The sequence below is a fragment of the Salmo salar genome, chromosome ssa09, assembly GCF_905237065.1.
Source record: "Salmo salar chromosome ssa09, Ssal_v3.1, whole genome shotgun sequence".
NCBI classification, from domain to species: Eukaryota; Metazoa; Chordata; class Actinopteri; order Salmoniformes; family Salmonidae; genus Salmo; species Salmo salar.
Window position 1 is genome coordinate 154,965,995 of NC_059450.1, and position 17,761 is coordinate 154,983,755.

Sequence of the window (17,761 nt, forward strand, 5' to 3'; positions counted from 1 at the left end):
CAGTACCCACCGTCGCTGCAGTACCCACCATCGCTGCAGTACCCACCGTCGCTACAGTACACAGTACCCACCATCGCTGCAGTACACAGTACCCACCGTCGCTGCAGTACCCACCTTCGCTGCAATACCCACCGTCGCTGCAGTACCCACCGTCGCTGCAGTACCCACCGTCGCTGCAGTACCCACCGTCGCTGCAGTACCCACCGTCACTGCAGTACCCACCGTCGCTGCAGTACCCACCGTCGCTGCAGTACCCACCATTCCTTTAGTACCCACCATCGCTGCAGTACCCACCATCGCTGCAGTACCCACCATCGCTGCAGTACCCACCATTCCTTTAGTACCCACCATCGCTGCAGTACCCACCATCGGCTGCAGTACCCACCGTCGCTGCAGTACCCACCATCGCTGCAGTACCCACCATCGCTGCAGTACCCACCATCGCTGCAGTACACAGTACCCACCATCACTGCAGTACCCACCATCGCTACAGTACCCACCATCGCTGCAGTACCCACCATCGCTGCAGTACACAGTACCCACCATCGGCTGCAGTACCCACCATCGCTGCAGTACCCACCATCGCTGCAGTACCCACCATCGCTGCAGTACCCACCATCGCTGCAGTACCCACCATCGCTACAGTACCCAGTACCCACCATCGCTGCAGTACCCACCATCGCTGCAGTACCCACCATCGCTACAGTACACAGTACCCACCATCGCTGCAGTACCCACCATCGCTACAGTACCCACCATCGCTGCAGTACACAGTACCCACCATCACTGCAGTACCCACCATCGCTACAGTACACAGTACCCACCATCACTGCAGTACCCACCATCGCTACAGTACACAGTACCCACCATCGCTGCAGTACCCACCATCGCTGCAGTACACAGTACCCACCGTCGCTGCAGTACCCACCATCGCTGCAGTACCCACCATCGCTGCAGTACCCACCATCGCTACAGTACACAGTACCCACCATCGCTGCAGTACCCACCATCGCTGCAGTACCCACCATCGCTACAGGACACAGTACCCACCATCGCTGCAGTACCCACCATCGCTGCAGTACCCACCATCGCTGCAGTACCCACCATCGCTACAGTACACAGTACCCACCATCGCTGCAGTACCCACCATCGCTGCAGTACACAGTACCCACCATCGCTGCAGTACCCACCATCGCTGCAGTACCCACCATCGCTGCAGTACCCACCATCGCTACAGTACCCACCATCGCTGCAGTACACAGTACCCACCATCGCTGCAGTACCCACCATCACTGCAGTACCCACCATCGCTGCAGTACCCACCATCGCTGCAGTACACAGTACCCACCATCACTGCAGTACCCACCATCGCTACAGTACACAGTACCCACCATCGCTGCAGTACCCACCATCGCTGCAGTACCCACCATCGGCTGCAGTACCCACCATCGCTGCAGTACCCACCATCGCTGCAGTACCCACCATCGGCTGCAGTACCCACCATCGCTGCAGTACCCAGTACCCACCATCGCTGCAGTACCCACCATCGCTGCAGTACCCAGTACCCACCATCGCTGCAGTACCCACCATCGCTGCAGTACCCAGTACCCACCATCGCTGCAGTACCCACCATCGCTGCAGTACACAGTACCCACCATCGCTGCAGTACCCACCATCGGCTGCAGTACCCAGTACCCACCATCGCTGCAGTACCCACCATCGCTGCAGTACACAGTACCCACCATCGGCTGCAGTACCCACCATCGCTGCAGTACCCAGTACCCACCATCGCTGCAGTACCCACCATCGGCTGCAGTACCCACCATCGCTGCAGTACCCACCATCGCTGCAGTACCCACCATCGCTGCAGTACCCAGTACCCACCATCGCTGCAGTACCCACCATCGCTGCAGTACCCACCATCGCTGCAGTACCCACCATCGCTGCAGTACCCACCATCGCTGCAGTACCCACCATCGCTGCAGTACCCACCATCGCTGCAGTACCCACCATCGCTGCAGTACCCAGTACCCACCATCGGCTGCAGTACCCACCATCGCTGCAGTACCCAACGTGCAGTACCCACCATCGCTGCAGTACCCACCATCGCTGCAGTACCCACCATCGCTGCAGTACCCACCATCGCTGCAGTACCCACCATCGCTGCAGTACCCACCATCGCTGCAGTACCCACCATCGCTGCAGTACCCACCATCGCTGCAGTACCCACCATCGCTGCAGTACCCACCATCGGCTGCAGTACCCACCATCGCTGCAGTACCCACCATCGCTGCAGTACCCACCATCGCTGCAGTACCCACCATCGCTGCAGTACCCCCAGTACCCACCATCGCTGCAGTACCCACCATCGCTGCAGTACCCACCATCGCTGCAGTACCCAGTACCCACCATCGCTGCAGTACCCACCATCGCTGCAGTACCCAGTACCCACCATCGCTGCAGTACCCACCATCGCTGCAGTACCCACCATCGCTGCAGTACCCACCATCGCTGCAGTACCCACCATCGCTGCAGTACCCACCATCGCTGCAGTACCCACCATCGCTGCAGTACCCACCATCGCTGCAGTACCCACCATCGCTACAGTACCCAGTACCCACCATCGCTGCAGTACCCACCATCGCTAACCAGTACCCACCATCGCTGCAGTACCCACCATCGCTGCAGTACCCACCATCGCTGCAGTACCCAGTACCCACCATCGGCTGCAGTACCCACCATCGCTACAGTACCCACCATCGCTGCAGTACCCACCATCGCTGCAGTACCCACCATCGCTGCAGTACCCACCATCGCTGCAGTACCCACCATCGCTGCAGTACCCACCATCACTGCAGTACCCACCATCGCTGCAGTACCCACCATCACTGCAGTACCCACCATCGGCTGCAGTACCCACCATCACTGCAGTACCCACCATCGCTGCAGTACACAGTACCCACCATCGCTGCAGTACCCACCATCGCTGCAGTACCCAGTACCCACCATCACTACAGTACCCACCATCGCTGCAGTACCCACCATCTCTGCAGTACCCACCATCGCTACAGTACCCACCATCGCTACAGTACCCACCATCGCTACAGTACCCACCATCGCTACAGTACCCAGTACCCACCATCACTGCAATGTAAACAGAAAGATGAACATCACTTTATTGGTCAATTGCACAAAAAGTCCAACTGAAATGTGACTTCCTCTTTTAAACCAACCCTTCCCAAAGACACACATACATTTAGAGGTTTTGGAGAGGTGGGGGGGGGGCTGCCACACTGTGGAGCTGTTGCAGTGGGTGGGGTTAAGTGCCTTGCTGAAGGGCACGATGGGCAGGAAACGGCATCTAGGATTTGATATCAGCAACCCTCCGGTTGCCAACTCACTTGCCGGGCAGATTTTTACCGTTGGACTCGGGCTTCGAACTGGCAACCCCTTCGTTTGCTGGCTCACCTCTCTAACCGCTAGGGTCACCTGACGAACACGTGTCTACACCAGACTGTTTCAACAGTCCATGTTGTTCTTCATCTGCAGATAGTACACCTGAAGAGGTTCCAGTTTGTGAACGGCCGCTGGATCAAGTCTCAGAAGATCGTCCAGTTTCCCAGAGAGAGTTTTGACCCGAGTGTTTACCTGGCTCCCCGGGAGGCGGGGCTTAACGGGCTACACAGTGTGCAGAGCCGTAGCGAGGGGGAGGGGCTACTGAGGATAGGAGGAGGAGAAACCGTGTCCTCTGTCTCCGCCCCTGCTGGGTTCCTCAACATCCTCAAAGGTCTGTCATCTTGTCTACGTTCCCAAATAGCACCCTATTCCCTTTCTAGTGCACTATATAGGGAATAGGGTGCAATTTGGGACACTACTCTCGCACTCTTGTTTCATTCCTGGTTATGTTTCACTCCTGTCTCAATGGAATCTTGCTGTTTTTTGGTCATTCATGTTGATTCCAAGTCCCTGATTAGCTTGATGATTTGCCAAGTCATCTGCAGTAGTTTTCTATTGTTAAACAAACCAGTCCTTCAGAGAGAGGTAATGAAACACCCAAAACCAGTCAAGTATTTCTTTCTATTCATTAGTGTACAACACAATACACCGCATAGCCCATATACCCAGGAAGGATGAGGTAGAGCTGTTTTACTGAGCACCTCTCTCTCTCTCTCTCTCTCTCTTTGTCTGTCTCCACAGCCTCTCCAGCGTCAGGCAGGAAGTCAGCCCCTCCATCCTTCATCAGCCGTACCAGCAGCCCCGGCAGCAGCCCCAAAACAGGAGGAGGCAGTCCAGGGGGCATGGGCAACAGACAGACCCGCCTCAGGCTCCCTCAGCTGGCCAGCCGACACCGCCTCTCCAACAGCAAGGATAACCTGGAGGGTAGTACCAGGGAGAGGGGCAGCAGCCCTGACACAGAGCCCAGGGAGGGAGCACCGCAGGCGGACACGGACGGTGGGCTCGTGGGTGTGACGCGTGGAGGTTTTGGGGAGGTCAGGGTGAGGAGCGGGCCAGAGATGTCCACCACAGATGTGTCCAGCAGCCTCAGTAATGTCATCGTGATGAATGGGGTCAGTGGTGGCCATAGCAACGAGGTACTAAGCACGGAGCCCAGCACGGACCCAGAGACCACTGCAACAGCCCAGCTGCACCGAAGAGACAACAGCCTGGAGAACATCTACAACTTATATGCAATTTCAGTGAGTGCTTCCAAAACTGCTTGGAGGTTAGCCTCCTAACCTATGCCTCAGGAAGATTTGATTTAGTTTAATATGAATCAAATCACATTGTATTGGTCACATACACATGGTTAGCAGATGTTAATGCGAGTGTAGTGAAATGCTTGTGCTTCTAGTTCCTGACAGTGCAGTAATATCTAACAAGTCATCTAACAATTCACCAACAACTACCTAATACACACTAATCTAAGTAAAGGAATAAGAATATATAAATATATGGATGGGCAATGACCGAGCGGCATAGGCAAGATGCAATAGACGGTATAAAATACAGTATATACATATGAGATGAGTAATGACAGATATGTAAACATTATTAAAGTGGCCAATGATTTAGAGTCTGTAGGTAGGCACCAGTCTCTCTGTGCTAGTGATGGCTGTTTAACAGTCTGACGGCCTTGAGATAGAAGCTGTTTTTCAGTCTCTCGGCGGTGTACCAGGCGGTGATACAGCTCGACAGGATGCTCTCGATTGTGCATCTGTAAAAGTTTCAGGGTTTTGGTGACAAGCCGAATTTCTTCAGGCTCCTGAGGTTGAAGAGGCGCTGTTGCGCCTTCTTCAGCACGCTGTCTGTGTGGGTGGACCATTTCAGTTTGTCCGTGATGTGTACGCCAAAGAACTTAACTTTCCACCTTCTCCACTGTGGTCCCATCGATGTGGATAGGGGGCTGCTCCCTCTGCTGTTTCCTGAAGTCCACGATCATCTCCTTAGTTTTGTTGACGTTGAGTGAGAGGTTGTTTTCCTGACACCACACTCCGAGAGCCCTCACCTCCTCCCTGTAGGCCATCTCGTTGTTTTTGGTAATCAAGCCCACTACTGTTGTCATCTGAGAACTTAATGATTGAGTTGGAGGCGTGCATGGCCACGCAGTCATGGGTCAACAGGGAGTACAGGAGAGGGCTGAACATGCACCCTTGTGGGGGCCCCTGTGTTGAGGATCAGCGAAGTGGAGATTTGGTGAAGGTTGTTTCCAACCTTCACCACCTGGGGGTGGCCCATCAGGAAGTCCAGGACTCAATTGCACAGGGCAGGGTTCAGACCCAGGGCCTCAAGCTTAATGTTGAGTTTGGAGGGTACTATGGTGTTAAATGCTGAGCTGTAATCGATGAACAGCATTCTTACATAGGTATTCCTCTTGTCCAGATGGGTTAGGGCAGTGTGCAGTGTGATGGAGATTGCATCGTCTGTGGATCTATTGGGACGGTACGCAAATTGAAGTGGGTCTAGGGTACAGAAACAATGGTGGCCCTCTTGAAGCATGTGAAGACAGCAGACTGGGATAGGGATTGATTGAATATGTCCGTAAACACACCAGCCAGCTGGTCTGTGCATGCTCTGAGGACGTGGCTAGGGATGCCATCTGGGCCGGCAGCCTTGCGAGGGTTATAGTTACTTAGATATAGTTAAATACTTCGGGATTAGAAAGTCTCTGAACCAAATGGCACCCTATTCCCTATATAGTGCACTACTTTTGACCAAGACCAATATAGTGCACTACTTTTGACCGGGGCCCATGTTGTGTTAGTAGAAGAAGGTTCTCTCTCTCTCCACAGTACCATTCAGGTATCATGGGAGGTAATAGGTGGTTCTCTGTCTCTCCACAGTACCATTCAGGTATCATGGGAGGTAATAGGAGGTTCTCTCTCTCTCCACAGTACCATTCAGGTATCATGGGAGGTAATAGGAGGTTCTCTCTCTCTCCACAGTACCATTCAGGTATCATGGGAGGTAATAGGAGGTTCTCTCTCTCTCCACAGTACCATTCAGGTATCATGGGAGGTAATAGGAGGTTCTCTCTCCACAGTACCATTCAGGTATCATGGGAGGTAATAGGAGGTTCTCTCTCCACAGTGCCATTCAGGTATCATGGGAGGTAATAGGAGGTTCTCTGTCTCTCCACAGTACCATTCAGGTATCATGGGAGGTAATAGGTGGTTCTCTCTCTCTCCACAGTACCATTCAGGTATCATGGGAGGTAATAGGAGGTTCTCTCTCCACAGTACCATTCAGGTATCATGGGAGGTAATATGAGGTTCTCTCTCTCTCCACAGTACCATTCAGGTATCATGGGAGGTAATAGGTGGTTCTCTCTCTCTCCACAGTACCATTCAGGTATCATGGGAGGTAATAGGTGGTTCTCTCTCTCTCCACAGTACCATTCAGGTATCATGGGAGGTAATAGGAGGTTCTCTCTCCACAGTACCATTCAGGTATCATGGGAGGTAATAGGAGGTTCTCTCTCTCTCCACAGTACCATTCAGGTATCATGGGAGGTAATAGGAGGTTCTCTCTCTCTCCACAGTACCATTCAGGTATCATGGGAGGTAATAGGAGGTTCTCTCTCTCTCCACAGTACCATTCAGGTATCATGGGAGGTAATAGGAGGTTTCTCTCTCCACAGTACCATTCAGGTATCATGGGAGGTAATAGGAGGTTCTCTCTCCACAGTACCATTCAGGTATCATGGGAGGTAATAGGAGGTTCTCTCTCCACAGTGCCATTCAGGTATCATGGGAGGTAATAGGAGGTTCTCTGTCTCTCCACAGTACCATTCAGGTATCATGGGAGGTAATAGCTGGTTCTCTCTCTCTCCACAGTACCATTCAGGTATCATGGGAGGTAATAGGAGGTTCTCTCTCCACAGTACCATTCAGGTATCATGGGAGGTAATATGAGGTTCTCTCTCTCTCCACAGTACCATTCAGGTATCATGGGAGGTAATAGGTGGTTCTCTCTCTCTCCACAGTACCATTCAGGTATCATGGGAGGTAATAGGTGGTTCTCTCTCCACAGTACCATTCAGGTATCATGGGAGGTAATAGGAGGTTATCTCTCTCTCCACAGTACCATTCAGGTATCATGGGAGGTAATAGGAGGTTCTCTCTCTCTCCACAGTACCATTCAGGTATCATGGGAGGTAATAGGAGGTTTCTCTCTCTCCACAGTACCATTCAGGTATCATGGGAGGTAATAGGAGGTTCTCTCTCTCTCTCCACAGTACCATTCAGGTATCATGGGAGGTAATAGGAGGTTCTCTCTCTCTCCACAGTACCATTCAGGTATCATGGGAGGTAATAGGAGGTTCTCTCTCCACAGTACCATTCAGGTATCATGGGAGGTAATAGGAGGTTCTCTCTCCACAGTACCATTCAGGTATCATGGGAGGTAATAGGAGGTTCTCTCTGTCTCTCCACAGTGCCATTCAGGTATCATGGGAGGTAATAGGAGGTTCTCTCTCTCTCCACAGTACCATTCAGGTATCATGGGAGGTAATAGGAGGTTCTCTCTCCACAGTGCCATTCAGGCATCATGGGAGGTAATAGGAGGTTCTCTCTCCACAGTACCATTCAGGTATCATGGGAGGTAATAGGTGGTTCTCTCTCCACAGTACCATTCAGGTATCATGGGAGGTAATAGGTGGTTCTCTCTCTCTCCACAGTACCATTCAGGAATCATGGGAGGTAATAGGTGGTTCTCTCTCTCTCCACAGTACCATTCAGGTATCATGGGAGGTAATAGGAGGTTCTCTCTGTCTCTCCACAGTGCCATTCAGGTATCATGGGAGGTAATAGGAGGTTCTCTGTCTCTCCACAGTACCATTCAGGTATCATGGGAGGTAATAGGTGGTTCTCTCTCTCTCCACAGTACCATTCAGGAATCATGGGAGGTAATAGGAGGTTCTCTGTCTCTCCACAGTACCATTCAGGTATCATGGGAGGTAATAGGTGGTTCTCTCTCTCTCCACAGTACCATTCAGGAATCATGGGAGGTAATAGGTGGTTCTCTCTCCACAGTACCATTCAGGTATCATGGGAGGTAATAGGAGGTTCTCTCTCTCTCCACAGTACCATTCAGGTATCATGGGAGGTAATAGCTGGTTCTCTCTCCACAGTGCCATTCAGGCATCATGGGAGGTAATAGGTGGTTCTCTCTCCACAGTACCATTCAGGCATCATGGGAGGTAATAGGAGGTTCTCTCTCTCTCCACAGTACCATTCAGGTATCATGGGAGGTAATAGGAGGTTCTCTCTCCACAGTACCATTCAGGTATCATGGGAGGTAATAGGAGGTTCTCTCTCCACAGTACCATTCAGGCATCATGGGAGGTAATAGGAGGTTCTCTCTGTCTCTCCACAGTGCCATTCAGGTATCATGGGAGGTAATAGGTGGTTCTCTCTCTCTCCACAGTACCATTCAGGTATCATGGGAGGTAATAGGAGGTTCTCTCTGTCTCTCCACAGTGCCATTCAGGTATCATGGGAGGTAATAGGAGGTTCTCTCTCCACAGTACCATTCAGGTATCATGGGAGGTAATAGGAGGTTCTCTCTCCACAGTACCATTCAGGTATCATGGGAGGTAATAGGAGGTTCTCTCTGTCTCTCCACAGTACCATTCAGGTATCATGGGAGGTAATAGGAGGTTCTCTCTCCACAGTACCATTCAGGTATCATGGGAGGTAATAGGAGGTTCTCTCTCTCTCCACAGTACCATTCAGGTATCATGGGAGGTAATAGGAGGTTCTCTCTCTCTCTCCACAGTACCATTCAGGCATCATGGGAGGTAATAGGTGGTTCTCTCTCTCTCCACAGTACCATTCAGGTATCATGGGAGGTAATAGGAGGTTCTCTCTCTCTCCACAGTACCATTCAGGTATCATGGGAGGTAATAGGAGGTTCTCTCTCTCTCCACAGTGCCATTCAGGTATCATGGGAGGTAATAGGAGGTTCTCTCTCTCTCCACAGTGCCATTCAGGTATCATGGGAGGTAATAGGAGGTTCTCTCTCTCTCCACAGTACCATTCAGGTATCATGGGAGGTAATAGGTGGTTCTCTCTCCACAGTACCATTCAGGTATCATGGGAGGTAATAGGAGGTTCTCTCTCCACAGTGCCATTCAGGTATCATGGGAGGTAATAGGAGGTTCTCTCTCTCTCCACAGTACCATTCAGGTATCATGGGAGGTAATAGGTGGTTCTCTCTCCACAGTACCATTCAGGTATCATGGGAGGTAATAGGTGGTTCTCTGTCTCTCCACAGTGCCATTCAGGTATCATGGGAGGTAATAGGTGGTTCTCTCTCTCTCCACAGTACCATTCAGGTATCATGGGAGGTAATAGGAGGTTCTCTCTCTCTCCACAGTACCATTCAGGTATCATGGGAGGTAATAGGAGGTTCTCTCTCTCTCCACAGTACCATTCAGGTATCATGGGAGGTAATAGGTGGTTATCTGTCTCTCCACAGTACCATTCAGGTATCATGAGAGGTAATAGGAGGTTCTCTGTCTCTCCACAGTACCATTCAGGTATCATGGGAGGTAATAGGAGGTTCTCTCTCCACAGTGCCATTCAGGTATCATGGGAGGTAATAGGAGGTTCTCTCTCTCTCCACAGTACCATTCAGGTATCATGGGAGGTAATAGGAGGTTCTCTCTCTCTCCACAGTACCATTCAGGTTTCATGGGAGGTAATAGGTGGTTCTCTCTCTCTCCACAGTGCCATTCAGGCATCATGGGAGGTAATAGGAGGTTCTCTCTCCACAGTGCCATTCAGGTATCATGGGAGGTAATAGGAGGTTCTCTCTCTCTCCACAGTACCATTCAGGTATCATGGGAGGTAATAGGAGGTTCTCTCTCTCTCCACAGTACCATTCAGGTATCATGGGAGGTAATAGGAGGTTCTCTCTCTCTCCACAGTACCATTCAGGTATCATGGGAGGTAATAGGAGGTTCTCTCTCTCTCCACAGTACCATTCAGGTATCATGGGAGGTAATAGGAGGTTCTCTCTCCACAGTACCATTCAGGTATCATGGGAGGTAATAGGAGGTTCTCTCTCCACAGTACCATTCAGGTATCATGGGAGGTAATAGGAGGTTCTCTCTCTCTCCACAGTGCCATTCAGGTATCATGGGAGGTAATAGGTGGTTCTCTCTCCACAGTACCATTCAGGTATCATGGGAGGTAATAGCTGGTTCTCTCTCCACAGTACCATTCAGGTATCATGGGAGGTAATAGGAGGTTCTCTCTCTCCACAGTACCATTCAGGTATCATGGGAGGTAATAGGAGGTTCTCTCTCCACAGTGCCATTCAGGTATCATGGGAGGTAATAGGTGGTTCTCTCTCCACAGTACCATTCAGGTATCATGGGAGGTAATAGGAGGTTCTCTCTCCACAGTACCATTCAGGTATCATGGGAGGTAATAGGAGGTTCTCTCTCCACAGTGCCATTCAGGTATCATGGGAGGTAATAGGTGGTTCTCTCTCCACAGTACCATTCAGGTATCATGGGAGGTAATAGGAGGTTCTCTCTCCACAGTACCATTCAGGAATCATGGGAGGTAATAGCTGGTTCTCTCTCCACAGTACCATTCAGGTATCATGGGAGGTAATAGGTGGTTCTCTCTCTCCACAGTGCCATTCAGGTATCATGGGAGGTAATAGGAGGTTCTCTCTCTCTCCACAGTGCCATTCAGGTATCATGGGAGGTAATAGGAGGTTCTCTCTCCACAGTACCATTCAGGTATCATGGGAGGTAATAGGAGGTTCTCTCTCTCTCCACAGTGCCATTCAGGTATCATGGGAGGTAATAGGAGGTTCTCTCTCTCTCCACAGTACCATTCAGGTATCATGGGAGGTAATAGGAGGTTCTCTCTCTCTCCACAGTACCATTCAGGTATCATGGGAGGTAATAGCTGGTTCTCTCTCTCTCCACAGTGCCATTCAGGTATCATGGGAGGTAATAGGTGGTTCTCTCTCTCTCCACAGTACCATTCAGGTATCATGGGAGGTAATAGGAGGTTCTCTCTCTCTCCACAGTACCATTCAGGTATCATGGGAGGTAATAGGTGGTTCTCTCTCTCCACAGTACCATTCAGGTATCATGGGAGGTAATAGGAGGTTCTCTCTCTCTCCACAGTACCATTCAGGTATCATGGGAGGTAATAGGTGGTTCTCTCTCTCTCCACAGTACCATTCAGGTATCATGGGAGGTAATAGGAGGTTCTCTCTCTCTCCACAGTACCATTCAGGTATCATGGGAGGTAATAGGAGGTTCTCTCTCCACAGTGCCATTCAGGTATCATGGGAGGTAATAGGTGGTTCTCTCTCCACAGTACCATTCAGGTATCATGGGAGGTAATAGGAGGTTCTCTCTCTCTCCACAGTGCCATTCAGGTATCATGGGAGGTAATAGGAGGTTCTCTCTCTCTCCACAGTACCATTCAGGTATCATGGGAGGTAATAGGAGGTTCTCTCTCTCTCCACAGTACCATTCAGGTATCATGGGAGGTAATAGGAGGTCTCTCTCTCTCTCCACAGTACCATTCAGGTATCATGGGAGGTAATAGGAGGTTCTCTCTCCACAGTGCCATTCAGGTATCATGGGAGGTAATAGCTGGTTCTCTCTCCACAGTACCATTCAGGTATCATGGGAGGTAATAGGTGGTTCTCTCTCTCTCCACAGTACCATTCAGGTATCATGGGAGGTAATAGGAGGTTCTCTCTCTCTCCACAGTACCATTCAGGTATCATGGGAGGTAATAGGAGGTTCTCTCTCTCCACAGTACCATTCAGGTATCATGGGAGGTAATAGGAGGTTCTCTCTGTCTCTCCACAGTGCCATTCAGGTATCATGGGAGGTAATAGGAGGTTCTCTCTCTCCACAGTACCATTCAGGTATAATGGGAGGTAATAGGAGGTTCTCTCTCCACAGTGCCATTCAGGTATCATGGGAGGTAATAGGTGGTTCTCTCTCCACAGTACCATTCAGGTATCATGGGAGGTAATAGGAGGTTCTCTCTCCACAGTACCATTCAGGAATCATGGGAGGTAATAGGTGGTTCTCTCTCCACAGTACCATTCAGGTATCATGGGAGGTAATAGGAGGTTCTCTCTCTCTCCACAGTGCCATTCAGGTATCATGGGAGGTAATAGGAGGTTCTCTCTCTCCACAGTACCATTCAGGTATCATGGGAGGTAATAGGAGGTTCTCTCTCTCTCCACAGTACCATTCAGGTATCATGGGAGGTAATAGGAGGTTCTCTCTCTCTCCACAGTACCATTCAGGTATCATGGGAGGTAATAGGTGGTTCTCTCTCTCTCCACAGTACCATTCAGGTATCATGGGAGGTAATAGGTGGTTCTCTCTCTCCACAGTACCATTCAGGTATCATGGGAGGTAATAGGAGGTTCTCTCTCTCCACAGTACCATTCAGGTATCATGGGAGGTAATAGGTGGTTCTCTCTCTCTCCACAGTACCATTCAGGTATCATGGGAGGTAATAGGAGGTTCTCTCTCTCTCCACAGTACCATTCAGGTATCATGGGAGGTAATAGGTGGTTCTCTCTCTCTCCACAGTACCATTCAGGTATCATGGGAGGTAATAGGAGGTTCTCTCTCTCTCCACAGTACCATTCAGGTATCATGGGAGGTAATAGGAGGTTCTCTCTCCACAGTGCCATTCAGGTATCATGGGAGGTAATAGCTGGTTCTCTCTCCACAGTACCATTCAGGTATCATGGGAGGTAATAGGTGGTTCTCTCTCTCTCCACAGTGCCATTCAGGTATCATGGGAGGTAATAGGAGGTTCTCTCTCTCTCCACAGTACCATTCAGGTATCATGGGAGGTAATAGGAGGTTCTCTCTCTCCACAGTACCATTCAGGTATCATGGGAGGTAATAGGAGGTTCTCTCTCTCTCCACAGTACCATTCAGGTATCATGGGAGGTAATAGGAGGTTCTCTCTCTCCACAGTGCCATTCAGGTATCATGGGAGGTAATAGGTGGTTCTCTCTCCACAGTACCATTCAGGTATCATGGGAGGTAATAGGAGGTTCTCTCTCTCTCCACAGTACCATTCAGGTATCATGGGAGGTAATAGGAGGTTCTCTCTCTCTCCACAGTACCATTCAGGTATCATGGGAGGTAATAGGAGGTTCTCTCTCTCTCCACAGTACCATTCAGGTATCATGGGAGGTAATAGGAGGTTCTCTCTCTCTCCACAGTACCATTCAGGTATCATGGGAGGTAATAGGAGGTTCTCTCTCCACAGTACCATTCAGGTATCATGGGAGGTAATAGGAGGTTCTCTGTCTCTCCACAGTACCATTCAGGTATCATGGGGAGGTAATAGGAGGTTCTCTCTCTCTCCACAGTACCATTCAGGTATCATGGGAGGTAATAGGAGGTTCTCTCTCCACAGTACCATTCAGGTATCATGGGAGGTAATAGGAGGTTCTCTCTCTCTCCACAGTACCATTCAGGTATCATGGGAGGTAATAGGAGGTTCTCTCTCCACAGTACCATTCAGGTATCATGGGAGGTAATAGGAGGTTCTCTGTCTCTCCACAGTACCATTCAGGTATCATGGGAGGTAATAGGAGGTTCTCTCTCCACAGTACCATTCAGGTATCATGGGAGGTAATAGGAGGTTCTCTCTCCACAGTACCATTCAGGTATCATGGGAGGTAATAGGTGGTTCTCTCTCTCTCCACAGTACCATTCAGGTATCATGGGAGGTAATAGGAGGTTCTCTCTCTCTCCACAGTACCATTCAGGTATCATGGGAGGTAATAGGAGGTTCTCTCTCTCTCCACAGTACCATTCAGGTATCATGGGAGGTAATAGGTGGTTCTCTCTCTCTCCACAGTACCATTCAGGTATCATGGGAGGTAATAGGAGGTTCTCTCTCTCTCCACAGTACCATTCAGGTATCATGGGAGGTAATAGGAGGTTCTCTCTCTCTCCACAGTACCATTCAGGTATCATGGGAGGTAATAGGAGGTTCTCTCTCTCTCCACAGTACCATTCAGGTATCATGGGAGGTAATAGGAGGTTCTCTCTGTCTCTCCACAGTACCATTCAGGTATCATGGGAGGTAATAGGAGGTTCTCTCTCCACAGTACCATTCAGGTATCATGGGAGGTAATAGGAGGTTCTCTCTCTCTCCACAGTGCCATTCAGGTATCATGGGAGGTAATAGGAGGTTCTCTCTCCACAGTACCATTCAGGTATCATGGGAGGTAATAGGAGGTTCTCTCTGTCTCTCCACAGTGCCATTCAGGTATCATGGGAGGTAATAGGAGGTTCTCTCTCTCCACAGTACCATTCAGGTATCATGGGAGGTAATAGGAGGTTTCTCTCTCTCCACAGTACCATTCAGGTATCATGGGAGGTAATAGGAGGTTCTCTCTCTCTCCACAGTACCATTCAGGTATCATGGGAGGTAATAGGAGGTTTCTCTCTCCACAGTACCATTCAGGTATCATGGGAGGTAATAGGAGGTTCTCTCTGTCTCTCCACAGTACCATTCAGGTATCATGGGAGGTAATAGGAGGTTCTCTGTCTCTCCACAGTACCATTCAGGTATCATGGGAGGTAATAGGAGGTTCTCTCTCTCTCCACAGTACCATTCAGGTATCATGGGAGGTAATAGGAGGTTCTCTCTCCACAGTACCATTCAGGTATCATGGGAGGTAATAGGAGGTTCTCTCTCCACAGTACCATTCAGGCATCATGGGAGGTAATAGGAGGTTCTCTCTCCACAGTACCATTCAGGTATCATGGGAGGTAATAGGAGGTTATCTCTCTCCACAGTACCATTCAGGTATCATGGGAGGTAATAGGAGGTTTCTCTCTCTCTACACAGTACCATTCAGGTATCATGGGAGGTAATAGGAGGTTCTCTCTCCACAGTACCATTCAGGTATCATGGGAGGTAATAGGAGGTTCTCCTGTCTCTCCACAGTACCATTCAGGTATCATGGGAGGTAATAGGAGGTTATCTCTCCACAGTGCCATTCAGGTATCATGGGAGGTAATAGGAGGTTCTCTCTCTCTCCACAGTACCATTCAGGTATCATGGGAGGTAATAGGAGGTTATCTCTCCACAGTACCATTCAGGTATCATGGGAGGTAATAGGAGGTTCTCTGTCTCTCCACAGTGCCATTCAGGTATCATGGGAGGTAATAGGAGGTTCTCTCTGTCTCTCCACAGTACCATTCAGGTATCATGGGAGGTAATAGGAGGTTCTCTCTGTCTCTCCACAGTACCATTCAGGTATCATGGGAGGTAATAGGAGGTTCTCTCTCTCTCCACAGTACCATTCAGGTATCATGGGAGGTAATAGGTGGTTCTCTCTCCACAGTACCATTCAGGTATCATGGGAGGTAATAGGTGGTTCTCTCTCCACAGTACCATTCAGGTATCATGGGAGGTAATAGGAGGTTCTCTCTGTCTCTCCACAGTGCCATTCAGGTATCATGGGAGGTAATAGGTGGTTCTCTCTCCACAGTACCATTCAGGTATCATGGGAGGTAATAGGAGGTTCTCTCTGTCTCTCCACAGTACCATTCAGGTATCATGGGAGGTAATAGGAGGTTCTCTCTCTCTCCACAGTGCCATTCAGGTATCATGGGAGGTAATAGGTGGTTCTCTCTCCACAGTACCATTCAGGTATCATGGGAGGTAATAGGTGGTTCTCTCTCCACAGTACCATTCAGGTATCATGGGAGGTAATAGGAGGTTCTCTCTCTCTCCACAGTGCCATTCAGGTATCATGGGAGGAGGACATTATGTGACCTATGCCAAAAACCCCAACAACAAATGGTACTGTTACAACGACAGCAGCTGTAAGGTAAGAACACACACACACACACACACACACACACACACACACACACACACACACACCCCCTCGACTAATAATTTTAAAGACAAAACAAGACATTTTAAAGTGCGTACTTGTTTTGCGTATCCTCCCTAGGAAGTGCACTCAGAGGAGATGGACACGGACTCCGCCTACATCCTGTTCTATGAGCAGCAGGGAGTGGACTTCTCTCAGTTCCTGCCGAAGACTGACGGCAAGAAGATGGCCGACACCACTAGCATGGACGAGGACTTTGAGTCTGACTACAAGAAGTACTGTGTCCTTCAGTGATCAGGATCCCACAGTCTTCCACCTACCTTCCGCTCAACCGTCAACACTATGCCTGGAACTCTGGACTGTCGGACTCAGCCAGCCCCGTACGGAAAGGACACAGGGCTTCTTCAGCCAGTCTCAACTGGGCGCCAGGAAGCACAAAATGGTGTCTTTTGGTCGAGTCATCACAAACTGAACCACTTGAATGCCGGACCGGTTGTCATGATACCCCCCCTTCTTGTTTTGTCAAGAGAACAACATTGATGCCCCATTTCTTTTTTAAAGCATTAAGCTGTTGCACATTGAGCCTGAGGAAACCCACCCGTGTGTGTGTGTGTGTGTGTGTGTGTGAGAGAGAGATTGTCAGCACATGAGCTGATATTGCTTCCTTGTTGTGCATATTTGTCCCCTGCAGCCATCAAAACATGTCCAAATACCTACATAATGTCTGTCTCTATAACTCGCTATACAGAAACGGTAATGTAGAGATTATACTGTGTTATTTTATCGATAAAAGGGGTTCTCCAAATGTTCTTATTTTCCTTCTTCAGTAATGATACTGTCATTTAAAAAAAAAAAAACTCATAATGCTACCTCACTGCATTTCATTGGCCAATTGGAACGGTCAAATATTTGTGACAGTATTAAAACCTCACCCACTTCCTCCTTTTGATTATCCCACAAAATTGAGGGGTTTGACCTTTAATTTGGCCCTTGCCAGGCAACTGCCTAAAACAAAAATGTGCAATTGCTGATCAACATCGAATGGCTTTAGGGGCGTTCATTGTTGTCATTTTAACTCACAAGCTTGAGTTTAAATCTTGGTTATGTTGTGGACAGGTGCCATAAAGGATGTTTCAAAGATAATATATAAATACATATTTGTATTGTTTTCTCTTTCTCCAAAGAGTTATTTTTATCATTGCAATTATTTTTGTATGTACATTTGGTTAATTTAAGGGTTGTTCTCATCTCTGTATACAGAACGTCTCGTCTCTGTCTGTCTACAGAACGTCTCTGTCTGTTTACAGAACGTCTCGTCTCTGTCTGTCTACAGAACGTCTCGTCTCGTCTCTGTCTACAGAACGTCTCGTCTCTGTCTACAGAA

At 49.5% G+C, this 17,761-nt stretch overlaps 1 protein-coding gene across 8 annotated transcripts in view; it reads left to right on the plus strand.

Annotated features, from left to right (window-relative positions):
- The window catches only part of LOC106613358 (ubiquitin carboxyl-terminal hydrolase 32), a 107,328-nt gene extending 89,783 nt beyond the window's left edge, over positions 1 to 17,545 (plus strand). For 6 of the 8 annotated variants that reach the window (XM_045724865.1, XM_045724868.1, XM_045724869.1 and 3 more), the window contains 4 exons: positions 3,550 to 3,787; positions 4,198 to 4,697; positions 16,276 to 16,368; positions 16,498 to 17,545. In XM_045724865.1, the coding sequence (XP_045580821.1) occupies positions 3,550 to 3,787; positions 4,198 to 4,697; positions 16,276 to 16,368; positions 16,498 to 16,671 (1,005 nt within the window). In that variant the 3' untranslated portion in view covers positions 16,672 to 17,545. Of the gene's footprint in view, positions 1 to 3,549; positions 3,788 to 4,197; positions 4,698 to 6,588; positions 6,612 to 16,275; positions 16,369 to 16,497 lie in introns of those variants that run through there. The other 2 variants (XR_006771245.1, XR_006771244.1) reach the window with 2 other exon arrangements.
- The last annotated feature ends 216 nt before the right edge of the window (positions 17,546 to 17,761 follow it).